The sequence below is a fragment of the Nomia melanderi genome, chromosome 1 (genome assembly GCF_051020985.1).
Source record: "Nomia melanderi isolate GNS246 chromosome 1, iyNomMela1, whole genome shotgun sequence".
NCBI lineage: Eukaryota > Metazoa > Arthropoda > Insecta > Hymenoptera > Halictidae > Nomia > Nomia melanderi.
In genome coordinates, this window is record NC_134999.1 from 21580973 (window position 1) to 21599203 (window position 18231).

The 18231-nt window shown below is 46.9% G+C and overlaps 2 protein-coding genes across 3 annotated transcripts in view; both read right to left on the bottom strand.

Annotated features, from left to right (window-relative positions):
- Window positions 1-17: 17 nt before the first annotated feature.
- Window positions 18-802, bottom strand: LOC116426838 (uncharacterized). Its single transcript, XM_031976409.2, has 2 exons — window positions 584-802; window positions 18-384 (listed from the first exon to the last, which is right to left on the bottom strand). The coding sequence occupies exons 1-2, from the start codon at window positions 655-657 to the stop codon at window positions 120-122; spliced, it is 339 nt and encodes a 112-aa protein (XP_031832269.2). The 5' UTR covers window positions 658-802; the 3' UTR covers window positions 18-119.
- A 585-nt stretch (window positions 803-1387) lies between these two features.
- Window positions 1388-18231, bottom strand: part of orb2 (cytoplasmic polyadenylation element-binding protein orb2) — a 51592-nt gene continuing 34748 nt past the window's right edge. The window contains exon 9 of one of the 2 annotated variants that reach the window (XM_076369447.1): window positions 1388-8134. The gene's annotated coding sequence lies outside the window, so the exon portion shown is untranslated. Of the gene's footprint in view, window positions 12861-18231 lie in introns of both variants that reach the window. The other variant, XM_076369440.1, reaches the window with a different exon arrangement.

Genomic DNA, 18231 nt, shown 5'->3' on the forward strand with positions numbered 1-18231 from the left:
TTGTGTAACCCGAAGAATAATATACGATTGTTGATATTTCAAATTCGACACGGATGAGATACATTTAATTACAATGAAACAAACTAGATATTATCTATTAAATATGAATAAAATATACATTAGTCCCAAGCTTCGTTCTGCACATAATAATTTAATCGATCCTTGGTAGTAATTCGTCTGTTGAATCTTGAATTCTTTTCTTCTTGTTGATCCTTTAGCACTTTTTCGAATCTCGCTCGTTTAAATTCTTTCATGTGACCATGGGATTGTTCGATAGTGAGATAAGGATGCCTTAACAATAGCATATTACGTTCTTCTCTATCGAGATCCCGTTTAAAGCACATCATATCGTAGTAGGATGGTTCCATCTCTTTACGGTGTTTCCTGTATGTACGGAATGCACGTGTGTACCATTAACTCTGCTATTCACGAAATCCATTTAATTTATGTACAAATTCTTTAATAAAAACAACGAAAGCTTGCATAAGACATTCATAGAGTATTCGGCAAGCATGGTGAACGAGGTTAAGTTATTATTCATTTCAGCGACTGACACAACTTTGCGAGGAATGATTGTACGTACCCTCTAAACCGATAAGGGATTTTATGAACGTATATTTTATAGAGTTGATTAGAAAGTATTCCCGTGATACGCATGTTAATCGTAGGTTCTTTTCTCGATTCAACGGCACTTGGACGGCTGTACGGTAACTTGTTATTTCTTCGAAGAAGGAAATGATAAAACGCGCGAGCAGGTAAACAATGATTACCGATCTGGAAATTCACGCGGAGAGACAGTGGCGCCATCCGCGGCAGAATGCTCAAGCTGCTAGACGAATGTTATCGATGCGAAGTGTTCGTATGTTCACGCACAGATGGCGCTACAGTCGCTCCTCTGACTTTCCACATCGGTAACACTTGTCTACCAGTTTGGGCGTTTCGCCACGAGTGGCGCCACCATCCGTCCCTCCGATTTTCCACATCGGTAACATTCGTCTACCGGTTTGAGGGTTTCGCCACGGATGGCGCCACCGATCGTGAAAAGGAAGGCGGGATTTTTAAAATTGATCATCTCGACGGCTTTTTAATATTAAATTAGACACGACTATTCTCCGTTATTAATGAGATAATTATTAAATATGAGATATTTGACAATGAACAATCAGCGGTAACATTTAGATTCGTTAGACGAGGAAAACTTCCAACTTTGTCCCGAACTCTAAAAAGGAAGAAAAAGAAAAGGTCCCAGGAATGATCCCAGCAATAATCGTTCTTACCAAGAGATTCATAGGCGTACAATCTAACGCGTAAGGTGTCGACGATGCAGCGTAACGAACCGACACTCGTCGAGGGATCGGATAAAGTGACGGGGGTATAAACTCGGGTGTCCATGAAAGAATCGATCTATTTTATAGCATCTCAAATTCAAGACAAAAAAGAAAAGGTGATTCTTATAATTAATAACAAACACGTTGTCAAATTACGAAGGAGGTTCACGCATTCGGTTCCCGCGATAAGACGCGAGACTATTTTGGTTTTCGTGGCCACTGCTTCCGCATCTCGCGCCGTTTATCCGCCTGTCTAGCCGTCTCTCTACCACCGGCGTGTTTCCGCCGTCGAGTCACGAGTGCTTCTCCTCGTTTGCCATTGAGAAATCGGTCGACGAAAAAGACTCGGGTGAAGAAGAAGAAGAAGAAGAAGAAGAAGAGAGAGAGAGTAGACGAAATAGAAAATTTGCCGATAGATTTTCGTTGGTGTTCGTCGAAATGTTGGACGAGTGGTGCATCCACGCGGGGTACGGCAGACAGATCGGCTAGACAGGCGGATGAACGAATCGTTCGAACAAATGATGGACTGTGTATGCTATCTCAAAGCTGTGGCTGGCTTTCTCCTAAATCTCACGGTGTACGCGCAACAAATTCCTCTTCCACTTTCCCCTGTTTGAAATATAAATCGCATTTGAAATCCATTCTGCTTCGACACCCCTCATCAACCCCTCGATCGGATCGGATCGGATCGGAACGGATCGGATCGGATCGGATCGGATCGGACCGCATTCGATCACGTCGAATCGCATATAATCGTTCCCGAGCGCGCGCTTGCGCCGCGTCGCGTCGAACAACAAATACGAATACGAATACGAATACAAATACGAGTACGAGTACGAATACGAATATCTACGAATACATTTCGTACTTCTTTAAATCGGGGAGAAGTTGTTGGGTGCCAGACTCGCTCCGCTCTTTCCGCTAAAGGTTTTCATACAAAATAATTAGAAAAATGTACAAAAATTCATAAAAATAGTAATAGTTACACAGTACAAATTACATCTGGGTAATTAGAGTAGTGTGATCGAGAAACGAGCTTGAAAAATTACGATTCCCTACTACTGTTACACGTGTTTATCTCCTTCCCGGTATGCGCGCGTTTCTCTGTTCCTTTCCGTGTCGCGTTTGTCGGTCCTCCCCGGCGTTTCCCTCTCGTCCTCTCGAGCGACCTCGGCCAACGAGGGGGAGGCGCCGAGCGATATTTCCCGCGACCGTCGCACACGCGCAGCGAGACAGACGGATGCCGATAAGCCGAAACTCGTCTCCGTCCCCTGCCCCGTTTCTCCCTCCCGTTCCTCGTGTTCGCCGAATTCTCGTTTGCGACAGAGATCGCGTTGCGCGGATCGCGTACCACCGATACCGGTACGAAATTACATCGAAGATCGTTGCTGTCGTTATCGATAGAATAATTCGGCGTACCGACGCGAGGCTCTAACGGTATCTACGATACGAGAAGAAGGGTCCGCGGAAGGTATACGTGTGGTTCGTCGACGTCTCTATCGTTCGCGGTACGAATTATTGTATTAACGATAACGATAACGATAACGGCAACGGCAACGGTAACGGTAACGGTAACGATAACGATAACGATAACGAGACCCTCGCGTCCTGCATCCGCCAACCGGGGGGAGCGTCGCCGACGTTGTTGCCTCCGAGCGGAACAGAAAAATGCGTTCACCTTCGAACGCGAACGATATAAGAGTGAACGATCAAAATGCGAGCACAGCAGAGCGCGTACGCCTCTTCCGCGTGGCATCGCGCGCGCATTCCCGTTCGCTGAACGCGATCTTAATTTTACTAATGCCACACAGTACATAGCCACGGATCGCGCTGTCGTTCGCAACACTCTCCGCTAACGTCGAGGGAGTCGGCGGACGAATCCGCACTCGTTTCGATCGAGAAACAACGGTTCTACTTGTCGCTAAAGTTCCATCGATCCTTCGCCCCGCCTCGGCCCGCCTCGTCCCCCTCGCGACGATCGTTCCGAATCGCCGGGAAAAGCGGTCGGCTCGTTCGAGACGACGAACGGGCCAAGGCGGAGACGAGAATGAACCGGTGTCGAGAGGTTTCGCTCGAAACTCGAGAAAACCGAGCGATCCAACACGGTCGACGGTTGGTCCGATGAGTCGCGGTGACGTTCGATCGGCCACGGTGCAAAACGGAGGAAAACTCGCGCCCGGACCCGGCACGGATTCGATCGAACACCGCCGACGCGTCGTCGTCCAGCGGTAGTCTAATTTCCCGATAATTTCGCAACAATTCGTTTCCCAATGGTTCCCGCGATGGTCTCGCGGCTGCGAACGATGCAGACAAGTGGAAGATTATCCCTTTCGTTTCTCGATTCCCCCTGCCAATAATCACCGTCGACGTTCCCGTCTCGTCGTACGCACGCGACACCGTCCATTAAATGTACACCTACAACGATATTCTGCGACCAAAAAAATAAACTCTATCGTGCGTGTTATTGGCTAATTAAGCTAGAATTACCGATCGCAGCTCGGTTACGATCGATAAAGAAGTAGTAAGTATCGCGCGGCCGTGCGATCGCGCGTGTCTTTCTCCCTAGACTCTCTCTCGGCCCTCTTCCTGGCGCGTATCCGCGGCCGTTGATCCGAACGGGATCCTCCCGAAGGATGCTCGAGGAGGGAGAGAAAAGTTACGCGTCGATCGTTCGGTTTCTTTTCCTCGCGGCCGCTCCCTTTTAATTCGACTAATTTCCAATAAATCCGCGAGATCTCCGGCCCGAGCGTTCGCCCCCGGACCGACACCCGCGCGAAAAGAACCGTTCTTACTTTCTCATTGTTCGCTCGTTCGTCTGCTCGGCTCTCCGCCGTCGCAACTTTCGCCGCTTCGCAGTTCCGCCCTATCGTGTCACTCGTTCGTCCTTCCATCCGCGCGTTCGTTCGCTCGCTCGCTCGTCCAGTCGCTCTCGTCCGTTCTTTGTTCTCCCCTGGCCGCCACCCGCTTTTCGCCCGTTCCTCGCCGTCGTCGACTCGGAGGATCGACGACGGCTGCTCGACTCTCAGGTGGGTCGCGAATCATGGCTCTCGCGGCAGATTAAAATTCCAAAGCTCGTCCGCTACGTCATATTTTTTCTCCGGTTTTCCTTCGACGCGGAGACTTTTATACAAACAACGAAATAATGAAACATTCCTCAAAAAGTTGCAACAGTTTCCTCGAGAATCGTCGGATGTAGAAGATACAAAAAGTTTGATTGTCCCAGCTTTGAAATTCTATTCTTTCCCTTCATCCTCGCGCCCCCGACGAACAGTGTTTCCGAGAATCCGCGGCATAATTTTCCCCGTCATGCGTGTACGACAAAACGATGGTCGACAGGAGCCAACGATATGACCGTTTCTTAAATGTAAACGGTAGCGCCGAAGATTGATACTTGCTACGTTACAGAGTAGAAGTAGAAGTGGAAGCAAAAGTGGAGGCGAAAGTAAGAGTGAAAGTAAAGGTAAAAGTAAAGGTAAAAGTGAGTAAAAGTAAAAGTAAGAGTGAGAGTGAGAGTGAGAGTGAGAGTGAGAGTAAGAGTGAGAGTAAAAGAGAAAGTAAACGTTAGGAGCAGTAGGATTAACAAAAGTAGTTGTTCGGAAGTAGCTGGTTTGAAATTGTTTGCAGGGCTCTCTAAGCCACTTGCGCGCGAGCTAATTACGGTCGAAATCGACAGGCGTAAAGTTCTAAATTCGTCTCGATGGAAAAAGAAGTTGAACAAAGTACGAATCGGCTGGCTATAAACAGCCGATTCTCGTCTATCGACATCAGAAGCAAAGACTCAGCGTGTGCGCGAATACTCGTTTGCCAGGTATGCGTTGCTCGATGCTCGTACTAATTGGAAATCAAGTATCGTTGCTTCTGTCGTCTCGTTTCAAGTTGTATACCCATAACAGAGGTTGCACCGTCACGCGTGAGAACGCAAACGTTAAAGAGGCAAACGCAAAAGTTCCTGCGCATACGTTACATTCGCTAGGTCGTATAAAGAGGATATAAAAAGTCGTCCATCCGGAATATAATGCGTCCTTTAAACTCGTCAACCGATTCTTATCTTTACGCTACGATTGAATTCACGCGAACGGGTCGGTCGGCTTACTTTTTTGTCCGTTTTCCCGTCGGTTCGTCGATCAACAACGACGAGAAAGAAAGTGTAAAAATCTAGCCAGACGCGTAAGAAAAATATCTGGACGTAGGAATACCGTCGTTCTCCGTTTCGCGTCGCGGGTCGCTCCGATCTGGAATCCTCCGATGCTTGGTCTCGACGCGCGTCGCCTTCGAGCGTCGCGCGGAAGCTCGAGAGTATTGTCTTTGGCTGGAATTTTGGGTGCTTGTTTCATCGAGACTCGTAGACGGAAAAGCCAAAGAGCGTCTCTGCGTCGCGTCCTGTCGCGTCTGTGGGCTTCGGCACAGGTTTCCCAAGGAAGCTTTACACCTCGACTGGCTCTCGCACTCCGTTTCTCTGTCACGCACACGCACACACGCGCACTCTCTCTCTCTCTATCTCTCTATCTCTCTCTCTTTCTGTTTGCATTCGAATCTGTATCTGTGTCCGCCTCTCTCGGTTTCTCCGTTGCGTCGATTTCAGTGGTCCAGGTTCGGTGACTCGCACCCGGACACCGGCGAATCGTTAGAAAATACGCGCCGGGTGGAATTCCCGTGCACTCGATCATTAGAGGAGAAACGTTTGATCTAGAGTCCTTTCGACGGAAGAAATGTCGCATAAATAGTATTACTTCGACGTACTATAAACACTACACTAGCACGATAATGCGGTATTTAAAAGTAGTTTACGTATCCTTAGACGATAATCTGAATCGCGGATAAAGAGAAAAATGTCCTTTTAAAAACGCTACTCGAAATCGCCGTAAAGTCGGAGTAATATACGAACGCGAGAATCGTCGCGAGTTGTGTTTCGACGGGTGAACGCGATATAATTCGTGGCTGCGCGTTCGCTCGATTTTCATTGAAATACCCTATGCAACGATTTAAACGTACGCGCGTACGCGCGCCTATGCGTTGTTGTACTCCTACGTGAATTCCGGTTATTCGTTAGTTCGTGATCAAAGTCAAGGGGGAGACATCTAATTGCGTGTATTGAGATGCTGGTATATTCGTATATACGTATATGCACGCGCTTACGCGTTTTTATGTATGTGTGTATAAATTCGAATCACGCTCGAGAAAACTACCAACATGTCCATCGATCGTTACAACCTCGATCTCCCGTTTTATACGTTTAATAAAATAGAAATTGCACGAGTATAATATATCTGAGAGGTACAATAAAAATCGGTTACTTGAAAATTCTTCTAAATCGATTGCTCGAGTCTCGGAGAGCGACGCGTGTCGGCTGTTTCCTCTCGCGCCTGCCGCCGCCGTGCGTTCCACAGGTTCTCACTCTCTCTCTCTCTCTCTCTCTCTCTCTCACTCTCTCTCTCTCTCTCTCTCTCTCTCTGTTGCATTTCGTTTGGTCGTTTCGTACCTTTCTCGTCGACGTCGGAACCAACGACGCGACAAGGTATGCATGCGCGTTGCTTCCTTCCCGAACAGAGTGACGCGCGCGGAGCCGCCGAAAGCGTACCGAAACGAACTCGCTCGATCGCGAGCGCGCGCGCGCGCGCGCGCAGCCGGACCACACGTATACAGATATATATATATATTTATATATTTATTTGTATATTTATATATTTATATATTTATATATTTATATATTTATATGTAGCACGCACGAGAAATGCCGAATGCTTCCTCCGTTAAAGAGTTTCGCGCATCGGATCGAACAGCCGGAAAACTGGACCGACGACAACGACAGAGCTATCACTTCCTTCCGTTTCGAGTGTCAAGTTTCAAGTTCCGTTTCAGGCTCCCTTTCAGGCTTCCCTCCCATTCTCGGCGGTGTGTTCGCGATCGAATCGATTCGACGATAATCGTTCGAAGCTCTCCGAGTGAAAACGCGAACGCGACGCGTTTGAGGCGGCTTCGTCGAATGTTGACGAGTTCGGGATATTTCCCGCTCCGCGCTGCTCGGAGTCGTTTTGGACGTTAGTTGCCGTTGACGCGCGTTCGCCATGTAAATCATATATGTACGACGGTAGAAACGATGAATCGACACAATTTACCAAAGATGGCGAGAAGAAGGTGAGCGACTGCGGCTGTTATTGCTCCGATCGCGTGTACGGTCGGCTACTTAAAGTTACGTTAAGCGTAGTGTGTGCAATTTCTCCGAACCGTTTACGCCGGAACGACGTTCCGTGAAATTCGGCACGACCGATTCGCGCGCCGACCAGTCTGTCCCTTAATACTGTTTAATACGGCGAGAGATAAACGCGCCTCCATCGTTCGGAGGTCGCATCGATCGTGGATCGACGAAACCCCGTTACACTCGCACACGCGAAACACACACGCGCACCGTTTCGAACGATCCGGGGGATACGGGGGCGAACGCGAGAAAGGAATCGAGGGGAACCGAGAGGGATCCGGGGACACGATCGATCGGTGTTCATCTCCGAGCGGAGGTCGCGCGGCGGCACGCGTTGGACACTGGGAAGAGAGGGATATTCGTGTGCGAACGGTCAATAAAAATAAGAAAACGAAATCAGTGATCTATGCGTAATCTGCATTTAACTAAAATACGAAAGAAAACTCGTTAACAAAACAGAAAAGAAATTGCTAAACGAAACAGAGGAAACCAAGTGCGGTGTACGTCGCTGCGGTCGAATACAGTTACAAAATACTTGAAACTTTCCTAAAGCGATCTCCAGGCGAATCATAACGTACCCTTATCGTTATCGGCGTTAGTAGAAACGAATCTAGAAATAAAAATCACGATACAACTATACAATATAAAACGATACAACGATACAACGATACAACGATATAACGGTACAAAGATACAACGATACAACGATACAACGATAAGACTCGCGGTGCGCGATTAAACGCGAACGCCGTTGGGTTACGGATGAACGTAGAAACAACGTAGAAAAAGGATCTTTCGAATTGCGTAAACAGTCTCTAAATTAATAGTAGGACGTTTAAAATCGTATCGATACCCATCGGTTCTCGTGAAAATTCAAGGCTCGAAGATACGAATAAAGTTCTTTCATACGAAACGAAAGTAAACCGTGTACGTTCTCTCGTTCGTCTCTCAACTTCCGTGCAACTTTCGTGATTCGAGGATTGACTAGTTATAATCTTGCTCTTGTATCTCCTTATATCTTCCTCCATCTCTATTCTTTCTTTTTTTTCCTCGTGTTTTCAGTACTTTTTCTTATTAAGAAAGGACTTCTGTCGATATTCAAGACGCGACTGTCAACGATTTATTTACAAGACGCGCGACGAGTGTAACGTGGTCGTCGTCGTCGTGTTCGTCGCCGTCTCGTCTCTCTCTCTCCGCGAACATATAGTCCGCCCACGTGTTTATACGTGTGCGCGTCTCACCGTCGCTGTCGTCGTACATCGAGGTCGCACGCACGCACGCACGCACGCACGCACGCACGCACACACACACGCACAGGTTTTCGATACAGCGAATTCTGAAAACAAGTGGTGTTCACGAGAGATTGAAATGCAATGTAAAAAGGAGGTAAAATCGCGTCTTGCGTAAGACAGATGTCGTGTTCGTTCGCCATTTCACCCAGAGGTGGGCAGAATATATATATATATACATATATATATATATATATATAGACTACCGTTACAGTATAAAAAAATAAAAATGGTCGTTCGAACGAGTTTCGCAAAAATTTGCTTTAATAGAAAATTATATCTTTCGAGTAAGAAAACCTCGCAGTTTGGTAACTTCAAGTTAGGACTTAAGTTGCACTTGTAAGTTTTCTCTAATTGCATTATCGTTTATATTACAAAATCATAGAAATTTGCGTTCACAATTATACGCTAGGACAAAAGTGAATACCTTAAGTAATAGTTATTAGTAACAAGATGGGGGGGGGGGGTGGTGGTGGTGGTGGTGGTGTGTGTGGTTCTAAGATAACTTACAAATAGAAACGGCGAAATTTTTACAATAAAAACAAACGTCGACGTATAAATGTACGTAAAAAGATGCGTAGAAATTCGAAACGACATTCAAAAAATTCACTTTCGTCGGTGTATCGCTACGATAACTTTCATTCCAGCTTTTCGTCTTTCGTGTCCCCTTTTTTTCCACATTTTCCGCTTAATTTTCTGTCTTTTTCGTGTTACATATTCTAAGAGACGTTTACTGTTCTCGTAAAAATTTCCACAAAACAAAAGCAGTCAGACTTTCTACTTCTACGTAAAAAAAAAGCGCATGCACTGTGCCCGCCTCTGGGATGCACATAGCCCTGTACTTTTATCTCGGTCCTTCGCGCACACTCTCTCTATCTCTCTCTCTCTCTCTCACACACACAGGCACACACACACTCTGCACCGATTCGCCGAACGATTCACACTTTTCCCTATACGCGCACAGAAGCATTCCCTTTCTCTCCGTCCCTATCACACGACACAAACGTACGTGCTCGCCCTTTTTCCCTTTCACCAAGGTTTCTCCGGGTTTCCCCTTCGCCCGTTCTCCACTTTCCCATTTCCCGTTCTCGAACGATCCCTCGGCAGTTTTCTGCATTTCTCGTTTCTATGTTCTCTTGCGCGTACGTAAAGACTACTTTTCGTTTTCATGCTCTCGTTAAAAAAATAAAAAAATATCTTCTTTCCTTTGTTCTCGTGACCCGCCTTACGACGGATCGCGAATTCGACCGTTCCCTTCTCGTCGCGCGATCTCGTCGTCTGACTGTGTTGCTTTCAATTTTCTTCGTTCTGTCGTTCGTTTGCTTTCTTTTCGTCCGGTAAGAACATTGCACGACTCCCAGCTCCGGTTTATACTGTCTTATAGGCTTATCGCGTCTTACGGTTTACGCTCTAAGTGTTTCCGTGAAACATATACACATGTACATACATTAAGTTTACCGCTGTACCAGATTTACATTAAACGTACCTAAGCTAGCTTTAGTCGCACGGCCAGTAAACGCGGGCCCAGTGTGGATTGACCTCGCTCGATGTACTGATTCATTGATCGCGGATCGATTCGGATCGTTGACCGCTACGAACGACGGAAAGTACACGGTGTGTTGTGTACCCGTCCTATCCGTTATCGCGGCCAGTGCCTCGCGACGGTAATGCGATCGAACGATGTCGTGTCGGAATCGTCGGCTACCTGTCACCGTACCACGGCCAACGACGCGGCATCGCACGCACCATTTGCGACTCGCGGATCAAACTCACTTCGAGGCAACGAACGAAAACTCACTGGCTCTCGCCTGCCGCGAATTCCTCTCCGGAGGATCCGGCAACTCGCGCGATACTTTCTCTACGCTTGTTCGCATAGACAAGCACGGAAAAGGAAGGCGGCGCACGCGCGCCTCTTCGACGCTCTCGGCACGATTGCCGTGGTCGCGTGATTTCCCGTTCACTTGTGCTTCCCACCCGTCATTCTCTCTCTCTCTCTCTCTCTCTCTCGTTCTTAGCACGCGTGTACCAACGCGTCTTTGTCTGCGCGACTATAGATATTCGACTGTTTCTTTGGTACATGGAAATACATCGTACATCGTTCGGAATCTTCGCGAATTAGAATAGTTGCAATAGCTGTAACGATGCTGCCGGTGGTAGTGGTGATGCGGTGAGGCCGGTAGTAGTGGTAATAAGTAGTGGCGGTAGCAGTTTTTAGTAGTAACAGTGATAATAGAAGAAAAACAAACGAGTAGTAGTAACGTTGATAATGATAATGATAATAACAACAATAATAGTAATCAAAATAGTAGTAATAGTAGCGGTAAGAGTAGAAGTGATTATAATAGAAATAATAATAATAATAATAAGAATAATAATAGTAGTAGTAGTAGTAATAATAGCAGCAACGATAATAGTACTATTAGTTGTAGTAAAAATAAGAATAATCAAAGTGTTAAATATTAATAACGGGCTGGAATATTACAAACTAATAGTAAATATTGTAGCGAGATTACAAGTATAGGTTGTAGCGAATATCAGGAAGTTTGCGGTCTATAGGAATTCTCTGGACAAAAGAAATTGGCTCGGCGATGGAGGAAATCTGGTTAGCGTGCGTTACGGCGACAACAGCATGCTCGAATGAAAATCTATGAAAAGAAAACACCGAAGAGATCACCGAAATCGTGCTCGACACGAGCACGGCAATCGACGAGAGTTCCCGCTGTCTCGATTCGCCTCGATTCGCCTCGATTCCTTTCGTTTCGTCTCGTCTCGTTCAGTTTCACCCTTTTTTCTCGTCCGCGACAAACCCCGACCGTCCTCGCCTCTCGGCGCTGGTCGTACAACAAAAACGAAACTGAACAGGAAACACGATATGAAATGTCGAGAAAACAAGGTACACCGAACAGTGAAAAAGAAAGTTGGATAACCATCGAGACGTTCGAGCAGCAGTGTTGGTTAGGTAGAATCCACACTCGCGAATCGGGAATCGAGGAATCGCGCTTCTTCCTCGCGTCCTTCCTTCCCCAGCTTTACCCCTCGAGTCGTTCGTACCCCGGCGAGAGGTCTTTTTCACCGGGACCGAGATACGTCACCGACGACGACCCCGACGACCTCGAGCAGCTCGACCACCTCGAAAACGGCGAGCGTCGTGCCAGTCGCGGAGGCGGTGGTCGCCGCGGTCACGGAACCGCGCTGCGACCGCAACCGAGACTCGCGACGAGAATGGACGTCGCGCCGATCGATCTCGGGATATATCCAATTTCTCCGATCGGACGACTTTTCCAAAAGCGCAAGTTTCGTCGGCGTGGTCGTCGACGAGGATATCGTCTCGTTCGAGGCAAAGCTGGAGGTTCGTTTCCGATCGTTCGAAATGCATCGCCGCCCGACGTCGCCATTGATACGGCGACTGTTCGCCGTTGAACCGTTCCAGCTATCTCGCTTCGTACTCTTCCTTCGGCCTGTTCGCGCACACGACACTCCCAATCGCATCTAATCGCACGCACGCCACGATACGTTACTCGTCTCTCATGCATTCTTCCCGAACTAATCGTAAGATATTTAGACAAGAATATAACAGCAGTATAAAAACTTTTCAACACTGAAAAATACAAATCTATCGTAAATGACTACCATTTTTACTCGTTTCCCTCACAATTTTCTATTTTCTCCTTGCTCCTCTGTTGCTCTCTACCTTGCACTCTAGCTTGCTCTCTCTAGCTTGCTCTCTCTAGCTTGCTCTCTCTAGCTTGCTCTCTCGGTTGGGCGCACGCGAATGGATTATTCGAACGATGGTGTACGAGCGACGGAATGGCGTATATTCGTATGTTCCTGCTCGTGAATATTGCACGGCTGACTTCCACGGTTTACCCAACGTTTTTCGTTCCGATTCACCGTTCCGCTCTCGTCCGCGATCTCTCGCGTTCGATTCGCTCATCTTTCCCCTCTTTCCTCTTCTCCTTCTCCATATCCCCTCCTCCTCTTTTCTCTCTCTCGTTTTCGTTTTCTTCTCGCATCCTTCACTCTGCTGCGGTATCGAGCAATCCGTATCTAAATTCCAATTACATCCGTTACGTTTGTTTCAAAGTCTGACAGAATATATTAGATATTTCGTTCGTTATTATCAATAATATATTAGTACTTTATGTATATGCATATGTATATGTATATGTATATGTATATGCATAGGTATATGTATATGTACGTGTATACGTACGCGTACGCGTATGCGTGCATTTATTACATCTATGCATGTATACACGTACATACGTGCACGCATATACGCAACCGACAGGTACATACACACATACACGCGTATATATATTTATATGTATCTATATAATTGTCATTATATTATATATTATGCTTTATCACACATATTACAAAGGATGCGAAGAATCATATCTAACGTATTATTTGTTATTTTGTTTTTTTTTTTTTACCTTTGTCACTAACGATAGCAAACGACAACTCTGTCGGACGCGTGGTCCGAACCAACGTGCTCGCCGTCATAGTTATCATTATTATAATAATAATAATTATTGTTGTCGTCGTTCTCCCTCGTCTCCTTTTCCTTCCTCTTATCATTATAATTATCATTATTGTTATTATTATTATTATAGTTATAACTGTAATTATAATTATAATAATTGTTGTTGTAGTTATTATTTGAATCGTTATCGTTCATTTTGCTTTACGTCGTTCGCGAACGACGTTCGCGGAGACGCGCGTCTTCGTACGTATAAAGTATCGCCGCGCGACCGCGACGAGAGTCGCGATCATTCGCGGCGTTTCGATCTCGTCCCGTTCCGATCGCGAACCATGTACGCGAGACATCGAGATCGGGATATTCGTGCAACTACGACGACGGGACTCGTGTCTCGCGCGAGTGCGCGCGCGCGGCCGCCGACTTCCCTTCGAAGGGATTCCTCCTCGATTCGGAAGAGCGGCGAACCGCTCGCGCGTGCGACTCTCGCGTTCGAATTCAAAGTTCCAAGTGATATGTCCGCACGAAGCGACTTCATTCGTCCACGGAAACGTTCGATTTCGAGCGCGCGAGCGCAATTTACTAGTGAACAACCTGCTAGCGACCAAACTCTTAGTTTCGTCGAGCTCTCTCCACCGTTTACCGACTAGCTACCGAAGACGCGCGGCGCCTCCGATCGTTTTCCCCCTCGTACATTCGAAATTACAAGTTACAGCTACATAATTCATCGAAAGTAATCTACCAATTGATCTAAGCGAACGAATTTCACGCATCGTAGCCGGGCATACGTTGATCCGCTGAAATTAACTAAAGAAACGCGAGTCCGAATTCGGCTCAAGCGCGACGAGCGAAAGGAACGCACGGAAATCGTTGGTCGTCGTCGTCGTCGTAGAAGCGCGAAGAACATAGAAAGCGGCAACCGATTCGCGGATAATCTTCGAACGACGCGTGAAAGCACATACTCCTGGCCCTCCGTCGTTTTTCCCCTAATTTCCTATCGTATGCGTGTGCGTACGTGGTTGCGTGTTTGCGTGCTGGCTGCCGCGAGCGTACGCGTCGAACCCGAGCGCGTTCGTCCGCCTGCCGTTTCCCAATGCGTTTCCGCGTCCCGACACGCGCACCTCGAGAGTCGCGAGGAGAAGATAAAGGAACGAAGAAAAAAGAAAGAGAAGGAAAAGGAAAGTCACGCGTGCGCGCTTAGGATTCTAAAGCGGACAGGATTCAGAGACGCTCCGCGATTCGGGCTCGATTTCTCGACTTCTCGATTTTTCGACGTTAGAAAAATTTGCCTAGAAAAATGTCGATCTCTTCCCCCGTCCAAGTACTCGTCTTTCTCCAAGTTTTCGAACAGTACTATTTTTCTATCCATACATACGCGTACGTATGTAAATATATATTTTATCTTTAATTATCAATTGATTTAGGTGAATTGGTACCTAGTTAAGTTTCGCTACAAATACGCGTATCGATCTATCGGTGGGGAGAAACCTGTTCCGGCGCGAACGAGATTGCACGCGTTACCGATACGTTTCCGATTTCATTCCGTTCCGTTTCGCAATCGCGAACGCGAGACCGTGCTTGTTCGCGAAAAGGAAATTTTTGGCCAACGAAACCGGCCGAATTCCTCGGATCTTCGAATCGGTAAGTATTCCCTTTCCTATCCGCGCGAACAGCGCGATCGAGAATCTCGTTCGCCCGCGGGAGAGACGCTTCGAATTCGGTCGAAAAATTACGCTAACTAACGCTCTTCTCCCCCTTTGTATTCCCTCGACGAGATCGATCTTTTCTATTCTCGCACGCTCGCCTTTCGTTCTCCCTCACCCTCCGTCGGTGGTCGTTCCTCCTCCGTCGGCCGCGAGCGTGCAAGAAAAGATTCAACGCTATTTAGAATATTATTACAGCAACGAATACAAAAATTCGGTATGTTGTTCTATCCTCTAATAGTTTATAATGTATACGTGTACGTGTACGTGTACGTGTACGTGTACCTGTACGTGCATGCGCAAGTATCTGATGCATATGTATGTATATGTGTATATACAGAACGTGTATTTCTAGAGTCCGCGTAGTTTTCAGACTTTGGGCGTCTCTAGGCGTGCGTCATCCACGGTTCGTACCACCGGTTCCTCCTGTTTCGTTAAACGACGCGACCAAGTTTCTGTCCTCGACGCGCGTACGCCTGCGCGTACCATCGATCTCTGCCAATGCTCGACCGGCGGTGATGGGCGAGTGGAAACCGTAAAATGCACTCGAGGAGCACCTTTCGCGTTTGCTCGCTAAACACCCATCGACGTGCTCGTCGTCGATCGTTCCACCGATGTCTCGCAACGTTACCGAACTGCGCGCTCTGCTCTCCATTCTCGTCTGTCCCGTCTATCCCGTGAAACCGCTCGCGAGTACCGGCACGAATTCGTACGAACGAAGGGACGGAGGATCATTTTTCACGCGGTTCTTCTCTCTCGTTCTATATATATATATATATATACATACATACATACATATATATGCATATATAAACAAATATAGATATATATATATGTAGATACATATGTATATGCGTATACAATATATCGGTTCTCAGGTTCTCGAGTGTTTCGTTCTCCGTTTCTTTCGAGCGCACAGCTCGTACCTCGTGCGGTGCCTAGACGTCACCTAATCTACGGCGACAAATATATACAAAAAACAGTACCAAAAAAATAAATATATGTGTATATATATATAAATATATGTATATGTATATATATAGATGCGTAGATTACTTTTGTTTGTCGATTTCTCGTTATCAGACGTCCACAACGTATCGGTTGATTCGCGTTCGCCATTTCTATCGATTCTTATAGGTGGGTATTCATCGATCCAAGTGTATTTTCTAGCAGCGTGCGTGCGTGTTTAAGTGTGTAAGTGTGTGTGTGTGTGTGTGTGTGTGTTTCGTATGTCGTACACGTGGGAGTGTGTCGTTAACGAATACTCGTCGTGCGAGGTTAATCTACGAGTTTACATGGTTTCGAGCGATGATGATGCTACGTAAGGAACGCGTCCATCTATTAAGCGGAACGCGCAGCAATGTTTACCAGTGCCGTGTTGCCTGTCACTCGCGTTGCTCGATAAAACTTCAACGATCAATCGAAACGAGTAGTTTCGCCGTTCCCCGGAAACCAGCGCGTCGTTCGGAATCGAACGATTCCTGGTTAAACGATCTTGTCTCTGACTCGAACTCTGTCTTTTTCTCCCTTTCTCTCTCTCTCACTCTCTCACTCTCTCTCTCTCTCTCTCTCACTTTTTCTTCCTCTCCTTCTCTCTTTCAAAAATTAGAAGCGATTACGCGATTACGCGTGTCTCGGTCAAGAGGAGATTTATTTTAAACTACGTCGATTGCATCACTGCGTTTGATTATATATGCCGAGCGAAGAGATTCGTTATTACGAAGAAACCGTGTACTCGATCGGAGTTGCTTCGCGTGGATCGAATCGGTTCGACTCCGATCAGACCGGACCGGATCGGATCGGATCGAAACGGAGCAGAACGGATTCGATCGCGGTATACCGTCTCGCATCGTATCGTATCGAGAAGAAATTGGTATGTACACAGGAGGGATTCATGCGATGTACTATGAATCTAAGGTTCTCGCGTAAAAAGAATTTTACAGGTCGCACGCGTTTCCAATTATCTATAGGACGTATCAAGACTAAAATTAGCTACGAACACGATCGTCGCTGTTTCGCCTCGCATCGTCGAGGTGATCGTTCTCCCTCGAAGACCACGTTTTTCGCGGTACGCGGAGGCTAACAGCGTTCCAGGCATACTTCCGCGAGAGATATGCGCACCGTCCCTCCCCCTCCCCCCCTTCTTCAAAGAGTACCGCCGTTTCTCTAATGCTCGAACGTTCGAGAACGAAAACATTTTCTCACCCCCATGATCCGTAATCGCTCGTTCTCGCTGATCGCGTTTTTCTAGAATTCGTGGATACGACGCGACCTTCGCGATTTGTACTCTCCTTCTTTGTCCGAAAACGAGCAGCGTATCGTCTCGAAACGACGCGAGACCGAGGCCCAAGTTTTCGATTCCTCTCCCCTCAGAATGATGATTCTGGAAAAGGTCGCTTGCACCGGCTTCGAAGTATTGGCAGAGAGTTGGGTACGACTGGCCGCGATCGTGCGCTAAGCGAATTTGACTATCAACTTTTCTCAATCACCTATTCTTCGTAGGCTTCGTTATCCTATTTCCATTCCTAGACCACGACGTTCTCGTTCTCGCTCTCTCTCTCTCTCTCTCTCTATCTTTCGGTTTCACTTCCACCCCACTGCCACATTCGCTCCCTCCGTATCTTTTGTACTGGCTCCATGCATTTATCACCTTTTTCGCCTCTTCACTCGCTCTCGCGGTTTCCATTACCACTGTTCTCCTCGTTTTTCCCCCAATTTTTGCTATGCTTGTTACCCGATTCAGTTCAAGGGTAAAAAATCACGTTCGCCTTTGGAATATTCCGTTTACGAGCGCGAGTCGCGTTATCCAGGCGAAAAACGCGTATTTATATACATGTATACATATACGTATACGTATATATGTATATATACATGCGAGTGCGCTCATACATACACGCACACATACACGCGTGCGCACGCACGCGCGCACGCACGTACGTACACACTGTATACATACAACGCACCTATAAACATATTCGATAAGTCTTTAAAAACTACAGACTGTGTGATACAGAGAATTATCTAAAACACAGTGGTTTGAAGCGTGAACGTTACTCATTTACCATTCAACGTTGATTCGCGAATGGTGCGTCCTCCGATTTTGCGTCTCTATTCGTCCATCGCTTTATTTCCGCTTTCCTACCGACGCTCGCCTCGACGACTCGGCGACTCTCTCTTTCTGTCTCTCTCACTCTCACTCTTACTCTCTCACTCTCTCACTCTCTCTCTCTCG

Bases quoted from the DNA above. Each gene is read 5' to 3' on its own strand.
- LOC116426838 (XM_031976409.2), bottom strand. From the start codon at position 657: ATGCGTATCACGGGAATACTTTCTAATCAACTCTATAAAATATACGTT. The intron at 385-583 runs GTACGTACAATC...CCGTACATACAG, and splicing joins ATCCCTTATCGGTTTAGAGG to GAAACACCGTAAAGAGATGG.